Source organism: Perca flavescens, chromosome 3 (assembly GCF_004354835.1).
Source record: "Perca flavescens isolate YP-PL-M2 chromosome 3, PFLA_1.0, whole genome shotgun sequence".
NCBI classification, from domain to species: Eukaryota; Metazoa; Chordata; class Actinopteri; order Perciformes; family Percidae; genus Perca; species Perca flavescens.
In genome coordinates, this window is record NC_041333.1 from 27,644,876 (window position 1) to 27,665,492 (window position 20,617).

General features: G+C 41.0%; 3 protein-coding genes across 15 annotated transcripts; 1 reads left to right on the forward strand and 2 right to left on the reverse strand.

Moving 5' to 3' along the window:
- Positions 1–1,190: 1,190 nt before the first annotated feature.
- Positions 1,191–8,255, reverse strand: ftr86 (finTRIM family, member 86). 9 transcript variants are annotated; one of them, XM_028573602.1, is made up of 11 exons: positions 8,022–8,255; positions 6,073–6,571; positions 5,465–5,560; positions 5,110–5,343; positions 4,819–4,981; positions 4,654–4,748; positions 3,389–3,428; positions 3,217–3,258; positions 3,018–3,083; positions 2,717–2,919; positions 1,191–1,884 (listed from the first exon to the last, which is right to left on the reverse strand). In XM_028573602.1, exons 2-11 carry the CDS (start codon positions 6,559–6,561, stop codon positions 1,549–1,551), a joined length of 1,764 nt encoding a protein of 587 aa, XP_028429403.1. In that variant the 5' UTR covers positions 6,562–6,571; positions 8,022–8,255; the 3' UTR covers positions 1,191–1,548. The 9 variants fall into 9 exon arrangements, with proteins under 9 accessions (XP_028429403.1, XP_028429402.1, XP_028429401.1 ...); XM_028573601.1 differs by having other exon boundaries at positions 7,984–8,255; XM_028573600.1 differs by lacking the exon at positions 8,022–8,255 and adding an exon at positions 7,921–7,980.
- On the forward strand, positions 6,386–11,491 carry nudt8 (nudix hydrolase 8). Of its 5 annotated transcripts, none has more exons than XM_028573603.1 (5): positions 6,386–6,800; positions 8,111–9,007; positions 9,091–9,223; positions 10,107–10,184; positions 10,686–11,491. In XM_028573603.1, the coding sequence occupies exons 1-5, from the start codon at positions 6,727–6,729 to the stop codon at positions 10,869–10,871; spliced, it is 1,368 nt and encodes a 455-aa protein (XP_028429404.1). In that variant the 5' UTR covers positions 6,386–6,726; the 3' UTR covers positions 10,872–11,491. The 5 variants fall into 5 exon arrangements, with proteins under 5 accessions (XP_028429404.1, XP_028429406.1, XP_028429407.1 ...); XM_028573605.1 differs by lacking the exon at positions 6,386–6,800 and adding an exon at positions 7,079–7,344; XM_028573606.1 differs by lacking the exon at positions 6,386–6,800 and adding an exon at positions 7,079–7,319.
- A 430-nt stretch (positions 11,492–11,921) lies between these two features.
- On the reverse strand, positions 11,922–19,561 carry mfrp (membrane frizzled-related protein). The gene is made up of 13 exons (XM_028574006.1): positions 19,508–19,561; positions 18,324–18,429; positions 17,207–17,320; positions 16,344–16,511; positions 15,965–16,184; positions 15,060–15,190; positions 14,843–14,968; positions 14,670–14,746; positions 14,413–14,561; positions 14,102–14,232; positions 13,614–13,748; positions 12,303–12,430; positions 11,922–12,146 (listed from the first exon to the last, which is right to left on the reverse strand). Exons 1-13 carry the CDS (start codon positions 19,559–19,561, stop codon positions 11,922–11,924), a joined length of 1,764 nt encoding a protein of 587 aa, XP_028429807.1.
- Positions 19,562–20,617: the final 1,056 nt, after the last annotated feature.

Consider the following 20,617-nt stretch of genomic DNA (forward strand, 5'->3'; position numbering starts at 1 on the left):
GATGCTGGCTACTGATGATGGCTTCAAGAGGACAGAAGGTGTAATAGACTGATGCAGGGACAATAGTAACACCGATATACTGTATAAATGTATTTCCCATCAATTCTATTATGTATAGCTCCTCCCTGTTTTCCCTGCAGTCCACCCTTTTTGCCCTCATATCTGTATGCGTAAACACCTGTTTACCTTAACTCACACACACGTACACACACACACTCTCTCTCTCTCTCTCTCTCTCTCTCTTCAGGGCTTTGTTTTGTAGATGTAGGACAGGTATCATCTATCCTCTGAGGCAAGTTGTCCACCTGTTTTAGCGTTCCAATCAGTACACAAAGATAATGTCTTCCTCTGTGTTTGCATGTGCATAAAATGCAATATTGTGCATCAAAGATAGAGTGACCCATTATTGTGTTTACATTCACCTGTTTAAAAAAGTGCATTACAGGATAGTAATAGTTGATCAGATTGATATTTGTGTCCATCACACTCCAGTCCCAGCCCTATGCATGTTAAACACTGACATTGCATTATTGCTTTCTATACCAGATTTTGTAAATACCCAATTAAGGATAAACATTTTCAACCCATAAGCCATGTCATCAGGTGTGTCTATTATATCTCTCTAATTTCTCTAACTTTCAATCAGGGCAGGACACAACAAGCTGTTGCCCCCACATGTAAAATGAGAGTTTCTGTGCTCCTGTGAATAGTGTTGAATTACTGTACTTGAGTTTACTCGCACAAAGGAAGGCTATGCTTATGAGTGTTTGGATCAAGAAAGAAAAGACACACAAAAGTTTCCTCGGAGAAAGCAACGAGTGAGGAAGTGAGAATTTGAGTCAAAGTAAATCTTTGAACGCAAAGCAGGACTCTGCAAAAGACCAATGAAGGTCAAATAGTTTTTTTCTGCAAATCCATGTGGGAATACATGGACTAAAAAGCATCCACTGGTCACCTAAGTGTAAGAGAAGCAGTACTGTGGTTGCTTTAGTTACATAAGAAGGTAGAAGTATGTTTACGGAATCTGTATTAGCTTATATACTATTGACACTAACATGGAGTTGGCTACTCAAACCATCAACAATACTTTTAAGTTAAACTTTATTTCAAAAACATTAAAGATATATAGATGAAATGTGCTTTTTCTAGCTCTTTTATTGACCTACAAAGATGTATCACATCAATAAAAGCCAAATAAAAGACATTCCTGAAGATGTTTATTTCTTCTCTAGGATCTAAGGCTCTCCGCAGCACATTTACTTCCTTACATTTTGAACATGCTTCCAACCAGACAAATAGGTTATGTCAAAAAACAGCCTGGGTAGCTAACCTAACCTGGTAGAGTGCACGCCCATACATAGAGGTTCACTCCTCGACGCAGCGGCCATGGGTTCGACTCCGACCTGCGGCCCTTTGCTGCATGTCATTCCCTCTCTCTCTCCCCTTTCATGACTTCAGCTGTTAGCAACATTAAATATAACTATAAAAATAAAGGCCTAAAATTAAGAAATAAAAAAATGAAAAAACAGCCCATCACCCACATACAACTCAATCCAATTGGCAAACAGTCACTGTAGCCCCTACTCCTGCCCAGAACCTGAACCCTGGGTACAGTGGGCCAGTGAATTGGCTCTGGTGCTGGTGGATGAGATCCGCCTGGTTGTGGGCGATGTGGTAAAAGGCCAGAATCCCTGCTTGCTGGTCCAGATAGATGCCGATCCGCCGGGCCTTAGGCGAGCCCAGCAGTTTTTCCTGCCCATCGTGCCAGAAGGAGAAGCCAGTTCCAGACCAGTTCAAGCTCCAAGACAAAGCATTGTGGCCCAAACGGCTGTTGTCATCAGCACCCTTACGCTCCATCTCCTTGTAGGCCACACCGATGGTAATCTGCATGGTGGGACAGGAAAAAATGAATTAGGAAAGGAAGCAAATCCTGGTGGCTTTACATGCAAAGTTCACCTTCAATACCAAACATATAGCGGTGGACGTGGCCAAAATAGTGCTGGTTCTAAACTTGCTAACAGGACTTTTTACATGTTTAACAAGTTTCTTCCTTCAAGTAAAAGCTTTTTTTCAGGCTTCTGATTGGCCAACATGGCTTTAGGCCGGTTACACACTGGACGCGTCACGCGAGCGTGTCAGCCGTGTTGCGTGTCCGTTTATATTTCGGCTCCCATGTTAACAGGATAGAGCTTACACACTGCCTGCGTGAGACGTGCGGCTCGAGACGCGCCTTGAGTAAATTGGGTGCATAATCTGCGCTCATCACATCAGGACCTACCTTACTGTAAACTACGATGATCAGTGACCTCTTGATAAAATAACAGAAATGCTACATTTTGGGATGTATGGACATACTGTATATATAATAAAATCCAGATCAAATCATAACAATGAGCATTTTGATATCCAAGGTTAGCAAGGAGGTGAGAGACATAACATTGAGTCCAGCTTTCAGCTTTGGAAAGACTGCTGATTGGTGTGACACTATGGTTCTCAGGTTTGGGCTGGAGAAGTGTTGACTATATTGTAATTTGGGCAAAAAGGACTCTACAATCAACAGACCCTTAATCCACACGTCTCAGTTGCTGTCCAGTTTAGTGCTTTAAGATTGTATAAAACTTGTGCAAATTTAGCAATGATCTTCATATATACATATTGTATGAAGAATACACATAGCTGAAACCACCCATTTCCCCACTGATGTTTAAGGATCCACCTTCTTGCCAGTCCACTCCACCTCCCAGTAGTAGGGGCTCCCCGCCAGGGGCTCTTCGCAGAGAACCTGTCTCCAGAAGTGGAAGCGCTCAGGATGGTCTGGCAGGTTTAAGTTCTCAGCCCGCATGGTGGCCTTGTGACCTCCATCTGACAGCTGCACATGGCGATATACTGTGTTGGCGTCCATGGTGGGTTCAAAGCGAACTGAAGGGAGAGGATGCATTTTAGTAAAGACTCTGGACCCCCTGAAGGCTTTGACACTGTGTTTCTATATTATTTGTATTGTATTATGATGGACTCACATTTCAGTAATTCTTCTCTTGTCTTTGGTTCTGAATTAGCAAGTCCCATTGTTGTCACAGGAGCTGCTAAGAGGAAAATAAATACATTAAATACATCGATGGACAAATGGATAAAAATTCATCAATACCACTTTATACTTCTCCAAAGGTAAGCAGTTGATTGATATGTACAGGCCTCTTGTGATGCCTTTGTATTTACCTTGAGGTTGAGGAGGAGGGAAGGGTGAAGGGGGGGCTGAAGCTTTATGTCCAGAGAGATGGGGGTAGAGGAAACAAAGGAAAAGGTAAACCAAATTAAATCTCAACTCCATGACATCTAACATCACTGAAATGTGTTATTAATGTACCGAAGCAGGCTTTCTTATTCATACCTTGAAGACATTGAGGATGTTTGGATGAATCCTCATCTTCGGGGGTGGTGGTGGAAGGAAGGACGAAGCAAAATATTAACTCAAGGACTTTTTAACAGCCACATTTAAACGATTTCAGGCCCAAGACCATTTGTTTTTTGAGCCACAGACAAACAGTATGTGACGTTTCTAAAGTTACTTATACTATACTAATATATATATATACTACACTACCGGTCAAAAGTTTGGGGTCACTTAGAAATTTCCATTCCAGACAGAATACCAGCAGAGATCAGTTGCATTGTTTTTTTTAATCAGGGCAGCAGTTTTCAGATTACATTATGTGCTTACATAATTGCAAAATGGTTCTCGACTGTTGTAGACAGAAGTGGCTGAAGAAATGCTTGAAATTCATGCTTTTTGGTCTAAACGTCATACCCAAATTAAAAGTGGTACAGCTCCCATATACTTTGACACTTAGGGGTGTGCCTGATATCATTGGAAAGGAAACACTCAAGTTGTGTCAGGGTGATTCTAGGCCTTACTGACACAGAGTTACAGAGGCTAGAATGGAGATTTTTTATTTCTGTCCAAGTTATAAATCTGTAAAATTATTAAAATACACTGCTGTAAACACATCTGACAGGTGACAGACAACACAGCATTAGCCACGTCTCAGCTTACTACAGAAAAAAAAATTCAGAAGCTAAAAGACTCAAAAATGGATTTTATATGAATTCTTTTCTACAAATATGTCTGTGCGTTTTTTTTTATTTCTATTTGAAAAGTGCAAATAAAAAAGCAAAAAAAATACAACACTTCTCAAATACACAAACAAACCCACATCAATCACCTTTCCAATGATATCAGGCACACCCCTGAGTGTCAAAGTATATGGGAGCTGTACCACTTTTAATTTGGGTATGACGTTTAGACCAAAAAGCATGAATTTCTAGTGTTTCTTCAGCCACTTCTTTCTACAACAGTCGAGAACCCTTTTGCAATTATGTAAGCAAATAATGTAATCTGAAAACTGCTGCCCTGGTTAAAAAAAACAATACAACTGATCTCAGCAGGTATTGTGTCTGGAATGGAGTGGAATGGAAATTTCTAAGTGACCCCAAACTTTTGACCGGTAGTGTATATGTGTGTATGTATATATATATATATATATATATATATATATATATATATATATATAAATAACCATAAAAGTCAAAACAAACTTTTTCTTAGCTTGAATGTATGAATGCTTGTGTCTCACTATGATTTTACGTTACCGTACCTGTGTCTTGCGTGCTGGCCTGACCACTGTTATTAGCTGCTGTAGTGTCTGCTACTGCTGCACCATTGGGTGTTGAAGCCACAGGATCAGGATTCACTACAAAGAAAATGAAAGTTTAAAGAAGAGAAGAGAGGTGAGGAGGAGAGAAGAGAAAAAGAATACTTACCTAATGTGACGATCTTGGCCAGAGTGGCTTTGCAGACGTCCTGTATCGACTCTTGTAGTTCTTTCAGGGCTGAGCGGATGGAGGCTACCACCGCTTCCTCTTGACTCAGTATCGACTCTTCTGTGGCACCTGTCTGACCCAGCGCCTCCATGATGAGGAAATTCTTCAGAATAAATGACACAAATAATTACAATTAAAAAACAGCACTTCCCATTTTATTGATCGCGAACTTCATTCTGTATTTATCCTGCGAAATACATTTCCGATAACATCCCGCCTCACGCCAATTACCTTCAAGAAGCAGATGTCGTCCTGCATGCTGGCCAGCCTGCTCAGCTCCTCACTCTTCCAGCGCAGCGGTGCCACCTCATTCTCCAGTCTGTAGATCTGCCCTTCTACTCGGCTGCCTAAGGAGGTCTCATGGGTACTGAGGACCTCACCAACCTGGATGCCTGTTAGATTCACGTTGTTGACGAGCTCCGAGAACAAATCTGTGCTCTCTTGCTCTAGAGCCTGCACCAAGGCCTGGGAGTGCACAGAGAGGAAGAGAAGAGGGTACAAGGAATGTCAATGTCACAAGCAAGAAATCAGAAAGTATGACTTTCTACAAAGGTTTCTAAATCAAACTATCACAACTGTTACTTACCTTGTGTTGGCGGGCAACATGTGGGAGCTCCATAAGTCTCTTTTCAGTCTCCTGGATTCTCTTCTGAATGTCTACCTGCATCTTAAGAAGCTCTTTCTAGACACACACACACACACACACACAGACACATACACACAGATAGTAGGTACATAGAATAGAAAAGAGGCCACACATTGTGGGGCAGTAATGGACCTATAGATGGTACTTTGTGATGAGTCATTTGTGATGTTTTATATACACACATACATATACTCACACACATATACATATATTTATATATACACATATACATATATATATATATATATATATATATATATATATATATATATATATATATATATATATAATAAATAGCATTATAGAAGAGGAAAAACACTTCCACACAGGATTCCACAGTACAAAAGAAGTACTTCAAGTTTAGCTACATTTTGGAAATGCTACACTTGTGACCACAGACTGTGTGGTCAGTTATTCATTCACCTGCACCTCCTCTTATACACCAAGACCAACATGAGAGAAAAAACTACAAAAGTAAAAATAATAAATAAAATATCAAAAAAAATATAAATATCACCCTAGTGATATTTGCCTTGTTAATTACATACCTGTCTCTCCTTCCTCTCTTCCTGTGTTTTGAGCACACGATGTCCCTTGTGTTCATGCTGGCAACACACCTCACACACACACTCCTTGTCTTCATGACAAAACAGGTCCATGGGTCGGTGGTGTTGAGGGCAGGGCCTGGGCTCCACTGTGGGAAGCTTAGGGTACATGCTGCCCTGTCGTGGCCCTATATCTGGTAGGACCTCCAGGTAGCTAGGCATTGATGGCAAGCTTAGCTTGAGGCTGTTGGTTCTCAGTTTCTCCATAGCCTCCACCAGCACTGTGCTCTTAGCCAGTGAGGGTCGAGGGTTGAAGACCTGCCTGCACTGGGGGCAGCTGTACTGACCCTTGTGGTTTCTCGTGTCCCAGTGGCTCTGGATACAAGCCAGGCAGTATGAATGCCCACAAGGTAGAGTGGCCGGGTCCTTCAGGATGTCCAGGCATACTGAGCAGACAAATAAGGTCTCCTCTACAGACCAGGCTGAGGCCATATGGTGCTGGCTGGAACAGAGAAGAATAAGCTGAATTTCTCAGAGGTCAGACCTGGATGTATGGAGAACCACAATTTTCCCTGTTTGAATAAGTTACCGAACTAGAAATAATGCAAGCATGTCTTTTAAGTGAAAGCAAAGACACCCAAAGACGGCAAGGCTGAAATGCCAGTTCAGACGAAACTCATGTTGCTTAAAAATGGAGGCAGCCTGGACTCAGTGTGGGACTGGTATAACAGGTGGGGTGAGGAGTTTCTCCTGCTTATGTCATAGGTGTTTCCCAGTTTTTCAAATGATGAATGGTAGCTAGGCCTCATAAACTACTGTAATGGCAACTTTTTCGTCACTGTTAAAATTAACTAATGACCAACAATTATATCATATGCCTTGTTCAGAGTTAAGAAGAGGCAGACAGTGAAGCCAGGGCTCCGTAGAATTTAAAACTATACTGAACAAGTGTTTTAAGTCTAGGCCTGGTTAATTTGGAGAGGACAGACTGGTTTTTCTCCTCTTGCCTGTGTTGCCTGGTGATGTAAATGTGCAACAATTTCAAAATCACCTCATCACAAGTTCCCCAGTGATTTCATCAGTAAATAATGTTTTGAGTTAGCTATAATAAGAGTTTTGTCTTACCAACACCCTTTATTAGCACTAAAGCTAAAGAGTTGTTAATTGAGTTTGGCGTCACCACAGCGCAGTGAGGGCACTGACGCCTATGAAGCTTCTCTGCGCCATATTACCTAGTGGCAGCCGGCTAGGTGGGTGAGAGCAATACATCCATGGGTGAGAGGCCAGCAGCTGCTGTTGATTCAACTGTCAAAGTGAGGGTTTTTCGCTTCTGAAATTACATTTCAAGTTTGAAAATGGGTTACTGGCGTGTTTCCTGACTTCGTGTAGGCCATATAGGATCCTTCCCACATTTAAAATTTAGCTTTGAGATACATTAACCTAGCTTTGTTTTTGTTTTTTTGCCATCTTTATGCTAAAGTTTTAGCATGTTAGTTAGCCTGCGGAACGTTAGCTAACTACACTTCGACACCTGGTTTTAAAGCCAACGAGCTTGACGACTAGTAAACACGCTTTTGATAGTTTTCGCCGGCAGTTGAGAAGCCAACAAACGTGATACTTTAAACGTAACTAATGTAACTAACGTTAATGTTAGCTAACGTTAGCAGGTCTAACGTTAGGCCAAAGTGTGACTGCGACTGAACTTATACACTGTAGCAAAACTTAGAGGCAACAGTTGAACTTTGTGGGTTTGGAGAATTGAAGTTAATATTACATTATTACGTTTTCCGGATCCGTAACAGTAGCTATTACAGTTGTGAAAGTTAACATCAGCAACGCGTGCATACTAACATTTTCACCCAAACATAATCACTCCTCCTCTGCAGGTGGAGCTATGAGACATTTGTGGTTCACCTGAGTTGTGTAATAGCCCAAACTTAACATACAATTACTTGCTGGTGTAATTGTCTGGTGAGCAAAATGAGCCTCGTTGACTGATGCTTTTAAGATTTTCTTTCTATTTTTGTATTTCTTTTCATAGGATGTTTAGGATCCCCCAGGTCCTGACTTGGTCTTGTCCCATAAGGCCATTGCTGCTATTGAGAGAATCCCACCTCTCTGCTTTCTCTGAGTACACTGCTGCTGGATGGCAGGGTGCAAGAGATGTGAAGAGAAGGAAATATGAAGGGTTCTGTGGAAGTAAGGATGGGTCATCATTGTCCACAGAGACTGTATCCCGTTCAACACAGTTGTCTTTATTTAACTTGGACTGTGATAATCGTAAGCAGAGGGATGCTTCATTTCAAAGCCTTCCACCCAAAGCCATTTTGTCCAGCCATCATCACCTACCTCAGGTTTCTGCCTCTGCAAAAGCCAAACGGGGGTCTGACTCTTGGAAATGCACTGTAGTGCAAGATGTAGGTCAAAACCTCAAAGCTGTGAGCACTCTCCGGCACTGTTTAATCAACACAACTTGCCTTCAACCTTGGAGAAGGTCTTGGGACATTTGCCAACCTTCACTCAGTTTCACCTTTGCGCCTCAGTGTAACCTTCTTCAAAGCCATGTATATTGCAGACAGCACTTTGTTAGACCTTTCAGCTCGTCGACACATACGCCATGGACTTCGAACCACTCTCACAGTAGACGACAACCCTCCAGCCTCTCTTCTCACAAAACCAGAGCAGTTCATCAGGCTGCCCCTCACGTGGCAGACGCCTGGAGAGACTGTCTATCCCTGAAGAATGAAAACCGGTGTCGACTGAGCCTGGGGCCCAACTTGAAGCTGTACAAGGTGGACAAGGGGGAAAAAGGAGCAAGTTACGGCCAGGGGAGATGGGCGTCAGTCCTCGTTTCTCTGTGCTCCGTAGAGGGGGAGCCGGCATTTCTCTTCACTTTGCGCTCCAGCACACTGAAGGGCAGACACAAGGGTGACGTCAGGTAAGTGGCAGGCTAGAAACTACATTATTTTAAAACTCTAGTCAACTACTGTCTATCTCTCATTTTCATTGTGTCATTTGTAGCTTTGCAGGAGGAAAGAGTGATCCATCAGATAGAGATTTGGTGGCCACCGCTTTAAGGGAAGCCAGGGAGGAGCTGGGCGTTTCTGTGGCAACCGAGAAGGTCTGGGGCATCTTGAAGCCTCTCCGGGACAGAGTGAGTGCAAGTGCTGTCATGTCTTTAAGAGTAAAATTCCTTTAATGAATTGATTTGAACCATAATGATGGAATTATTGCTGTTCATGAATTTATGGTGGGCATTGTAAAACCGTGGTTGTGTGCCACTGATTTCTCTATTGGAGAAATTTGTTTTAATTTCTTTTTTAATATGCTTTAAAAAAGGGACCTAAAGGCCAGAATAGGGCTGTAACTAACAATTATTTTAATTAGCGAATCTGTCAAGTTATTTTGATTATTCACTCTGTAAATGTCGGCAAAAAATAGTAAATAATACTCTGCTTCGTCACAAAGTTAGGCCACAGATAGTCTATATCGACAACGATTCATTTAGGGGATTCCTCCGGTGCTGCCGGCCGGATTCCCTCACTTTCCACTTTCTTTGTGTTGGCATTTTATACTCTGGTCAATTAATGAGGACTATGGTTAACTGCTCCTCAGATCTCAGGAAAATCCAGACAGCTAGCTAGACTATCTGTTGAATCTGAGTTTTCCGTTAGATGACTAAAAATACTTTTGAACGAGCACGTTCCTCCAAAACAAGTTCCTTCCCAAGGTTATTTTGCAGAGGCACCGTTGCTCCAGCCGGTGCTTATCGCCGCTCAAGACGATTGTGATTGGTTTAAAGAAATTCCAATAAACCAGAGCACGTTTTTCTCCCATCCCAGAATGCTGTGTGGACTAGCCAGGTCCTCCTCCGCAGCACTGTGAAGGAAGGTCTAGCAATGTGAGACTAGGCCACAGATGAATCTATTTTGAAAATAAAGAACAACGTTTATGATTTTGTGTAGACGCTAATCATTATTTTAAATGTTATCATTTTGAATAGTGAATCTGTTTCTGTCTTTTGTCTCTCTCACCAGTCAGGGATGATGATAGCGCCTGTGCTGGCTAACCTCGGCCCCCTCGAGGAGTTGTCCTTCAAACCAAACCCTGGAGAGGTATAATAATATTTTTACCACTTCCTATATATTTATATCTGTTTGAGCAAGGTAGGTTTCCACATATGTAAATTACTGGAGATTTTGTTTTTGGACATTGTGGAGATGACAGGTTAAGTATTTATTAAGTTATGTTGTATAAGTGAATTTTTCCAGAACATGTACTAGTAGAAAGCAGAATAAAAAAAAATAAAAAAGGAAGTCTTTCTTTGTGGGTGTACAATGTCACACCCCAGTCATACTCGGCCCTAATAAACACTAAAGGTATGTTACTGTCAGTTCATTTGCAGTATTGTACCAAATGATCTTCAGGGGTGACTTGGTTTCATCTACCCAAACACTTAGAGTTCAATCTAGCCTACATTTTTTATCCTCTGCCCTTTTCTTCTCAATAATCTTTTCTTTCTGTTTAAACTGGCAAAATACAAATGTTTACACAAGTAAACAAATAACTAGATCCAAAGTTGTAAACTGTGCTTCCTTTGCCTGTTTCTGTCCCAGGTTGAGGAGATTTTCACCTTGTCCTTGTCCCACTTATGCAACCCTCAGAACCGTGGCTACACACACTTCCGCACCGGTGACAAGTACGGATACACTCTCCCAGTGTTTCGTAACGGGAAGCATCGAGTGTGGGGCCTGACTGCTGTCGCTCTAGACCATACTCTGAAACTCATTGTCCCTCTATAGCAGCTCAATTGCCATTTGATTACAGTACACTTACAATACTGAAGCACACCTTTAATGTGACTCAAAGATTTGACTATGACAAATGTGCAAGCTTTGTGTAGAAAATTCATATCACGAATCAGTGTCAATACAAAATATTTTTATTCATAAAGGTAAATTCCTTTTCAATCAGAAGGATTTTTCCAATTGTGCACTTTCTGAGCCTTGGGTGTCTAAGAATCTCGATTGAATGGATCATGTGTATAAACATGGTGGCCAGCTGTGATTATGTCACTGCGCACACCGTTTTGAGATTGAACGTGGCTTGAGAGAGGAAGTTAGGACGTCATACGCGACCTTTGGGTTTGTAGTCTTTAACGTATTTCACTACAATCTGGTTTTATTGACTTGCAAAATTATCTTATACATTGACAAACAATGTGTAATTCATGGCACAATTCAAGCGGTGGTCCACCAGAAGGGGAGGGACTTTGCCTCTATGACAGATCATGGCTTCCAGTGATTCAGCTCATGGCCACTTTTGATCTCACAGTAAAACAAATCTGGACAGCTATAAACACTGAAATGATACAAGCACATCATGATGTGTGTTGATGCAATAAAGGTTGTTTTTAAAGGTATTTTCTCTGTAATAATTCTTTATAGGTGAGATCTGTTTTTACATGATTGACATCAAAGCAATAAATAGTGCAAAAAGACAGACAACCTGGGAGGGGGGGATATTGAAAAACTTTCATTTCACTTAGTTGGTATCTGAGTCACACAAACTTTTCATTTACATACTTTAAAGCTTTTAAAAATAGCCACTGTGCCACCTTTTTTGGCATGTACAACAAGCTTTACATACAGTAGTGTGTAATGAGGGTTGCTGTCATGTTACAAGTCATGCTTTTTTACAACAACTCTTGAAAGCTGTGGACCCGCAGGTTTGAGTTTACAAGATGAGTCCTCAGTTCTTTACAATGCAGGCCTTTCGGTATGGTATCTGAAAAAAGTAGACCGTAGGGGAGACGATCATCTCTTACTAACGCAATTGAAATGTTTGAAGCATCAAGGCAGCGAGCACTCCATGGGGTCTTGTGAGTCAGGCAGGAGGTGGCAGTTGAAGGGCCAGCTGAAGGAGAAGAGATCCAGGGCTTGGCTGCATTGCTGCTCAGCAGAAGAGCAGACTGAGCGGCAGGGCTGGAGGATGCCACCCTGAGGGCTGCACTGGGGCAGAAACATTCCACACAAAAGCCTCCGCAAGGGCTCGAAGCATGCCAGCTCCATCAGTACCTGGAAGACAAAACGGAGAAAAGAGGAGTGTGTGAGGTTGAATGTCGGGCTTGAAACAGCTGTATAGTTGTTAAAAAGCCATCGGTTCATGCATTGTGTGTGTTTTAAAGAGTATACAGCAGCAACAAGTTGATAAGTCATGAAGATAGCTGTTACCCGGTACTGTCGCAATAGTGTGGCAGCTTCTCTCTGATCAGCAATGGACAGCCAGATGTTTGGGAATGAGGTGAGGTTGTAGCTGAGGCCTTGACACATCTCTACCTCTATAAACTCACATGATGAAGCTGAGGGCATGGAGAAAATAGATCATTCCTATTGTTATTTTATATTTATTTAGTCTTCTTCCTGCCTCTAATAGACAAAGGGAAGCATTTCTTTCCTTACTTTTATTCTGATAGGTTTTTTATTTCAAGTGTGATTTCTTTCTTTTTTTTTATAATTATTATTTCCATCAAGAAGCGATACTTATATCAGCATACTGTGTAATTTCACACTCCAAACAGGATACATTTCCTACCGGTATCAGTAGTCTTCTACTCCACGTTTTTGACACACAAACCCAAACACACCCATTTTTACACAAATCCACCCACATCCACCCCCCACACACCCACACATCCACTTGGTTTCCAGCTCACAGTCACCATACCTAGTTTTTATTTCTTAGCCATCAAATTTACAAGGCTTCATATATGTCCTGCCACACCTTGTTGAATTGTTGCCTTTTGTTCCGGTCTTCGAACATTGATTTTTCTATACTTAAATAGTATTTCATTAGTCCTTTCCATTGTTGTAACAATGGGGCCTCTGTATCCTTCCAATACTGTAAAATAATTTTTTTATATACCAAGGAGGAGAAAAGAACCATCCATTCAATGGGATATTTTAGCTCGTCAGTATTTTGGAAGATACTGCTCAAAACTGTGAAATCAATTTTAATTTTACAGGTCTTTGTGATTCATTTTTGGATCTCTAACCAACCCTTACAGACCTTCTCACATTCCCAGAAAGCATGTATTATTGTCACCTTATGTGTGCCACATTTTACACAAACAGGGGAAATAGAGGCATCAAATTTATTTATTTTTGATTTAGTGTAATATATCCTTGTCATGAGCTTATATTGTATGAGACGCAGATTCTCGTTGGTGGTAATGGTGTTGGTTATATTTAGGCAATCTTTCCAGATTATATCAGAGTTAGTTATTTGAAGTTCTTTGTTCCAATCCTCATATATTATATTTTTGGAGAGAATAATTATCTGCCTGTGCTTCTATAAGGTGTTTGTACACTTTCCCTATTAATTTCTTGTTTTCGCCTGAGTTTAAGTGTGATTTCAACAGCAAAACTCTAGCTCTGAACATAAAAACCACTGTATCTGTGACTCTGATCAGGGTCAGAGATAGTCTTGCATTGCCAGACATTCCTCCACGGTGCCGGGGAGGAGGACAGAAAACAGGGACTCACTGAAAGGAGGGTAGGTGGAGTTGCCACAGCCCTGCTCATCTGCTCCATCAGGGCAGTCGTTCCATCCATCACACAACCACTGCTGCTGAACACACTCTCCAGTACTGCAGGCAAACTGGCTGGAACCACATGTCCCTTTAAAAACACAAAAGAGGGTTTTAGAATGCAAAAAAATGACAATGTGAAGAGAAAAGAAAGTACAGTAAAAGGAAATAATTTGTGCCTTTAAAGGAGTTTAACAGTGTCAGGTATGAACTGCCAATTCTTGAAGAGTAAATGTAGGTCATATAGAAAGAAGGAAGCAAGGAGAAGAAAGGAAAGACTGTCAAAAAGAGGTAAAATTTGAAGCAAGGTGGAAGGAAAGGTATTTAAGGGGGAAGGAAAGGAACAAAGTAGAGGCAAAAATATGGACAGAAAGAAGGATGGGGGGGAGGGAAATAATATGCTTTGGTGAAATATGAATTTGCTTTCTAAAAGCAAGAACTCACTGCCTAGGACAGACACAGCCTTGTATGTTGCGTTGAAGCCGCTGTCGGCCACTCCCTCATCAGCCACAAACATAACAGTCATGTGGGTACCGGAGGAGGTCAGGTCTGGAGGGAAGTTCGTTCCACAAAACCTAAGACAAAGGAAACAAAAGCTGCTTCAAAACACTGTGGTTATATAACTCACATAAAGGACACATATTTACCCCTTTTTTACCCTCAACACAGGATTTTAACAACAAGAAAATGACAATTAAAGCAACCGTTACTGTCCAGGTGGCTGAAAACAAAGATAAGACTGTGGTGGGTCTAACCTTCCTAGCACCCTTCCAGCTCCAGTATTGACGCTGTCGTGCACCTCCACATAGTCAAACTCACAGACATCTTGAGTCTCCAGGCTGAAGTTACTGAAGCTCAGTGTGATGACGTGACCCTCCTCAACAGATATATACCATATGCACAACTGAGGAGAAACAGAAGAACACCACATTAAACAAAAAACACAAGCTTCACTGTCCTGTAATAGCCAGTTTGGAGTATGTTTGACAGTCCAAAGTGTTTAAGATTGTACCTGCTGGTGGGGATAAGGCCTTGGGTGGTTTGGACTTGACAGGTAACCATACGGCCCCGTTTTCTGCCCGCCACAGTCTGTAAAACAAACAGAGTGGAAACAATGTCCATGTGTCCTTTTCAAGTGTGTTTAACTTGTGTTTCTGTTTTTAACTTTATTTGCATGCTCTCAACCTTTGTGTTTATGGCTGCAGTTTGCCTCGTCTGTTAGGTCATGGCAGTTTGGATGACCGTCACACACAGACACAGGCAGCAGACAGCGACCACTGTCACACAAAAACTCTTCTCTGGAACAGCTCTCTAAGAAGACACACAGAAAGTAGACACATGCACATAAATGCAAATGGGGATGAGTAAAAGAGAGATGCACACATACACACACACTACTGACTCTGTCCAGGAAGAATGGCCCTGTACTGTGCACTGAAGCCGCTGCCTGCGATGCTGCTATCAGAGCGTAAGGTGACCCACACTGTGCTGCTGTTTGTGTTGACTGTCGGTGGTGCTACATTTCCACAGAACCTGCAGGAGAGAAGGATAGACCTTTTAATAACCTTAACCTTTCAATTGAATAATCTCTGGGTTTTTTTCTCCATATGCCAGCTTTGGAGTTGTCACGCGAGTCGGAACTTTGCACTGTAAAAGGATTTGTGAGCTAGTTATGTAACATTTTTAGAATTTCATGAATCGTGTTACGACACTTTCCAAGAATGCAAGTAAGCAAAAAGGGTTCAAAAAGTTTCCAAATGTATTGAAATCTTTCCAAGAATCTTTCAGTAACTAGAAGCACTCTCCTGTTATGCACAGACCTTTAGTGCCATCTACCAACAACTTAAGGTAATGACATGAACCCTATAATGTTCCTTTAGGGAGAACATGTATGGAAATGTTTGAAAAGTTAGTTTTGCATAAATGAGACAAGCCCATGTTAATTTGAGTTTTGCATTTTAGTGACTTTAATACACTCAAATGTGTATTTACCAGAACACACATCCATACTTTGCCTCTCCTTCAATAGTTAAGTCCTGAAAACACTTATACAACTTGGGTGAGATTGTAGAAACTTGGGTGAGATAGTTTTTGTTATTCCTCTCCAGAGTGACACTGAGTGCAATGGAAAAATCTACAAGCAACCAAAAATGTGGAGTGCAAAGGGCAACGTCTTCTTACAACAGAAGCATAAGCTTTTAGAAGAGAGGCCTAGGCATTTGTACTATGAAAATAACACCTGACGAGAAACTGCACTGTTGTGTTCGGAATGGAAACTGACAGATACCCTGAGAGGATTTGACCAACCTGGTAACCACAGAGCTCTGTTCTATCTGCTCCTGCACCTCGAGCCAGTCAAACAGACAGGGAGATGGCCCCTCTACAGTCAGAGAGGAAATGTGAATCTGGACCAAGTAGGGGGGTGGGACTCGGATCACCCAAACACACAACAAGTTGGGGGGATAGGAGCCAGGATGGTTTGGAGAACTGAAACTGCCCTCTGAGTCAGTCAACACCCCTCCACAACCTGAGAGACAGAAGAAATACATTGTTTTAGTAACACAAAAAGGGAATGGCTTCTAGATAAAGAAAAGATACATTATATTGTGTGAGGACGGACATGAAATTGACCATGCACATTTGGGATATTGAATTACAACAGGCCTATGAACAGCCAATCTCTTACGTGTTTCAGATGGTGGGATCCTAGTGGGCTGTGGTGCAGATGTACTTTCCTGTTGACTTCTGTTGGTAGAGTTTGTGGGTAGAGTATGGGAATCTCCATCTCCTGCATTCAGCCGGTCTGGAGGGCTGGTGGGCAGCAACTGATCCTCCACAGCCTGGCCCTTTATCTCTAAATCAGGGACAAAGACACAGCATGGAAACATGACACATAACAGGGAGACTAATCAGAGAAGAAATAAAATGAATAAAAAAGGCAAATAGATTCTGAGGATTTAATTTATTGAAATGTTAAGAATAACTAATGAAGTACTTTAAATTATTATTGTTGCATGTTGTTGAGGCTAAACCCAAGCTTTAAGCCCCTGAGGTGCTCGTCTACGGGTAGAGTAATTGACGCACTTTTTACCTTTTTGATCAATGAAAGTCCAAGTCATATTTGCAGTTAACGCCATTGGTTCAATTTATTTCCATGAGATATTCGTTGGTTTTCCAGACAAATTACTGCTTGTGTATGCTTGTGTGGCGTTGGTGTGTGTGTGTGTGGTCAAAAACTGTATGTGCTTCCCGGTTACACCTGAGGAACCAAAGATTGGTTCCTATTTATACCAAGAGCACTAATTGGCTCTTACACATGTAAAAGGTCAAAGTTTAGGTCAAGTACCTATCCAGTAAAAGTACTAACAGGCAATATTGGTAAAATCATGGTACTTTATGTTTTTATTTTGCATGAAAGCACAGATAGGAACAGCTATTAGTATGCATCGGAGTTTATAAAACCAATTGATCTGTAATAAGCCCTTTAAATCTGTTTCAGGTATTTCTTTTTCATTGTGATGACTGATCTGAGGCGCAGCAGTGACTCACGTGTCAGGATGAGGGCCAGCGCCAGTCCAAAGGCTGTTAACAGGAGCAGGGCAGCAACAGAAACCACCACCACCCCCCAGCTACAACCCGGGCCCCGCAGACCCAAGCGTAGACCTGAATAACAGAGTATACATATACATAAACATGTGGGGTACGTGACAAAGGAGGTCTTGGTTGCTACCAAAAGTCATGATTTTAACTTTGTTGTTTTTTTATTTTTTATGTTAGACTCCTTTTCCCCTTTCATTTAACACCTAATTGGTATTAAAGAGGAATCGCAGGTAATAATAACATAGACTGAAATTCTCCAAATCTGAGAAACAACTTGCCACCATGTCAGCTATGCTCCTCTCTCACAGTTTACAATTGATCAAAATAAAAGCTAAAAAATAAGCTACTGGACTTTGCCTGGCTTTGCAACCAGACAAATACTGCAGTCATTGTGTAATTTATTTGATCATGATTTCGCTTTTGTTAACCAAAACATTTCCTTCCATAAAGGTACGGTACTGTTTTCAGTTGAAGGGCGATCTTTATTGCCCTTGCATAAAGTTGTTGGACTTGTGAGATACAGATAAAAAAAAAATAATTATCAAAATCAAAGCAGCAGAAGCCGAGATACTTTTAGTACTTGGTGATGGATCAAACACCAAAACACAATAATACCCTATATTTCCCATAATGCAACTCGGTAGTGTCTTTAGACTCTCCCTGCCTGCTAAACACCCTTTGACCTCCAGTTTCAAATACAGTCTTTCTTTTATACAGTTAGTATCCAATCCCAAGCTGAAATAACCATGATGAAATCACAATGTCATCATCATTTCTGTTTTCAAGAAACTTCTTCCAGAGCCACAGGAGACACGAACAACTGTTATCACAGACAAACCATGACCAGTGAATGGGTCTTTGACTTTTACAATTGGTGGATTGTCCCTTTAATCCTTGGTTACAGTGAACCATAGCAATCGTGTTTTACGCACACACTTCTACAAGAGAATTGGACTTAAAGGTGGACTTTAGGTGATGCAATAATGTTACTAATCCAATACAAATACACAGTCTAATACAGTTCAAGTTTAGTCACAGAGAGCAGCAAGCTGATTGGCTGACTCACTAGCTGGTGGTTTGATTGGTTCAGGGGTGGACGAGGATGTCCTGAATCCCTCCACCCTCTCCTCCCGCTCCCCCTCCAGCTCAAAGGCAGGGTTGCAGAACACATTCTGCGGAAATTAGGACAGAAAGGAGTGGAAATGAAACTATCAATTAAAAAAAATTCACACAGTTACAGACAAAAGATTTGTACAAGTGATAATTTAAAAGTGATAGAATTAATATATATTCTTACTTTTTCAAATAAAAAGTCATTTTCAAATTCATAACATTAGCAATGAAACACACTCATTTTAAAAACACGCTTAAGGGTTTTGCTGCTACAGCTGGTCTGGTATGACCAGTAGCTTATGGTTGCTGCTGCTAGCTAATGGTAGCTAACTTTAGCCAGACATTGCAATGGACATTAGTCCATTTGCTAACTCTTTTTCCTGTTTATGGTCCCATTCCACTCACTCTCAGTAAGGTCATCAACCTAATGATGACTTCTAGCAGAAACAAGTTGTAAACACAAGATTGACATATCATCTCTATCTCTATATCTATTTCTTTTTAACTAATATAGTAAAGTTGTTAGTCAGCAACAGTGTGATTCATTTGGAGTTGTGTGTTTGGCCAACTGGCAACTATAAAATTTCCCTCTGAGATGTTATTGACTAGAAGTATAAAGTATCATAACATACTCAAGTAAAGTACAAGTACCTCAAATTTGTACTGTACAGTACTTGAGTAAATGTACTTAGTGACATTCCACCACTGCCCATACAGTACTGTTACATTTACACTGATAATGCATAAATGAGACAAACGTTTGTTTCCAGCCTAAAAATATCACCTGGTCCAAATCACACAGCTAAAAAGCAGGATTGTACAATGCAAGACAATGACTGTGGCCTGTACACAGAAATGGCATAGCAGGGTTACAGGTTCACAAGGCTTGAAATTAAGTATTAACATATGTTGTAAAGAAAATAAAAGAAAATAAAAGAAAATAAAATAACAAAATACAAAATAAAGCCAGCAATTCCGAAAAGAAGAGTCAGTTTCTTTGATGATCACAATGGACCATAAATAGGCTCTAGTTTGCAATGCATGTGCTGACCAATCTCCTGCTAAATGTCTAAATAACAATTTCATCATCAACAATCATCATTAACCACCATCATCCATTTCATCATCCTCACTCACCTTATAGATATCTGAAGAGTCTGAGTACACTGCAACTTGGCTGAGGTCAGACATCTTTAGTCCTCTGTCACTCTTTCAGTGCTCCTCTTAAAGAGCCGGATGTTGTGATAAATACATCAGTGGTGACATCGTGAAGAGAGACGTTTCTACGTGAGGGAGTGCTAAGATGTTCCTGAATTTTCTCAACATTGTTCACTTATTGTTCGTACAGTAAACTTCCACTGAGGTGTATTGTAGCAAGCTCATGGCATTCAATCCTCCAGTACAGCAGAAACCTTTGTTGGACATCCATCAATGTAATCCATATAAAAAAGTAAAGAATAACAAATTATAAATTAATTTTCAAACTCCATTTTAAAAAAAAATATCCAGGTTTGCTGCTATTCTTCTTCGGTTTTAGCAGCATCAACCTGTATTTCTCTTGTTTGTTGATGGTGTGTGAGTAGTTACAAAAGAGTTTCAGGAACTCCTTCACAGTGGTGAACAAAGCCGAGTCAGCTGAGAGGACTGAGCCCCTCGCAGGAGGAGGGAGGACAGGGAAGGGGAGAAGGGGTGAGGGTGGAGGTGGGGGTGGGGGTCCATGTTAAATCTCTATAATCCCCATAATGATCTTTTAAGGTCCTAAAATGTTTTATTCACACGCACGCTTGCATGCGCCAACCTGAGCATGAAGGTGCACCAACACACAAGTACACATGAGCACTACACACACTTCTTATCATCAAAACAACAACAGCGTTAGGGTTCAGTTAGGTTTGGGAATGGGGGATAATAGCAAAAGGTGCTAAAGAGATTGTAAGATTTGAAATTGCATTAGTTTCCAAAAGCTGGCTTATGGCATTGCAGTTGAGTGTCCTAATAGATTTTAATGTATAAGCTTTGGAGCAGCTTCTTTTGAGGCCACTCTTGACATCATGTTAATAAGTAATGTAAAAATGGCACCACTAGACTTCACAGAATCCTAAAACAAGAGATGCAGATAAAACTAATGCAACCAAAAAGCGAAAGTAAGTAAAAAGTTAAAATCTGTGTTCTGCCCTAAATTGCTCAATCCCTGCTTCCCTGTTTGGTGCTGCTGTTAATGGGTAATCAGTCATCAAATAAAGCAAC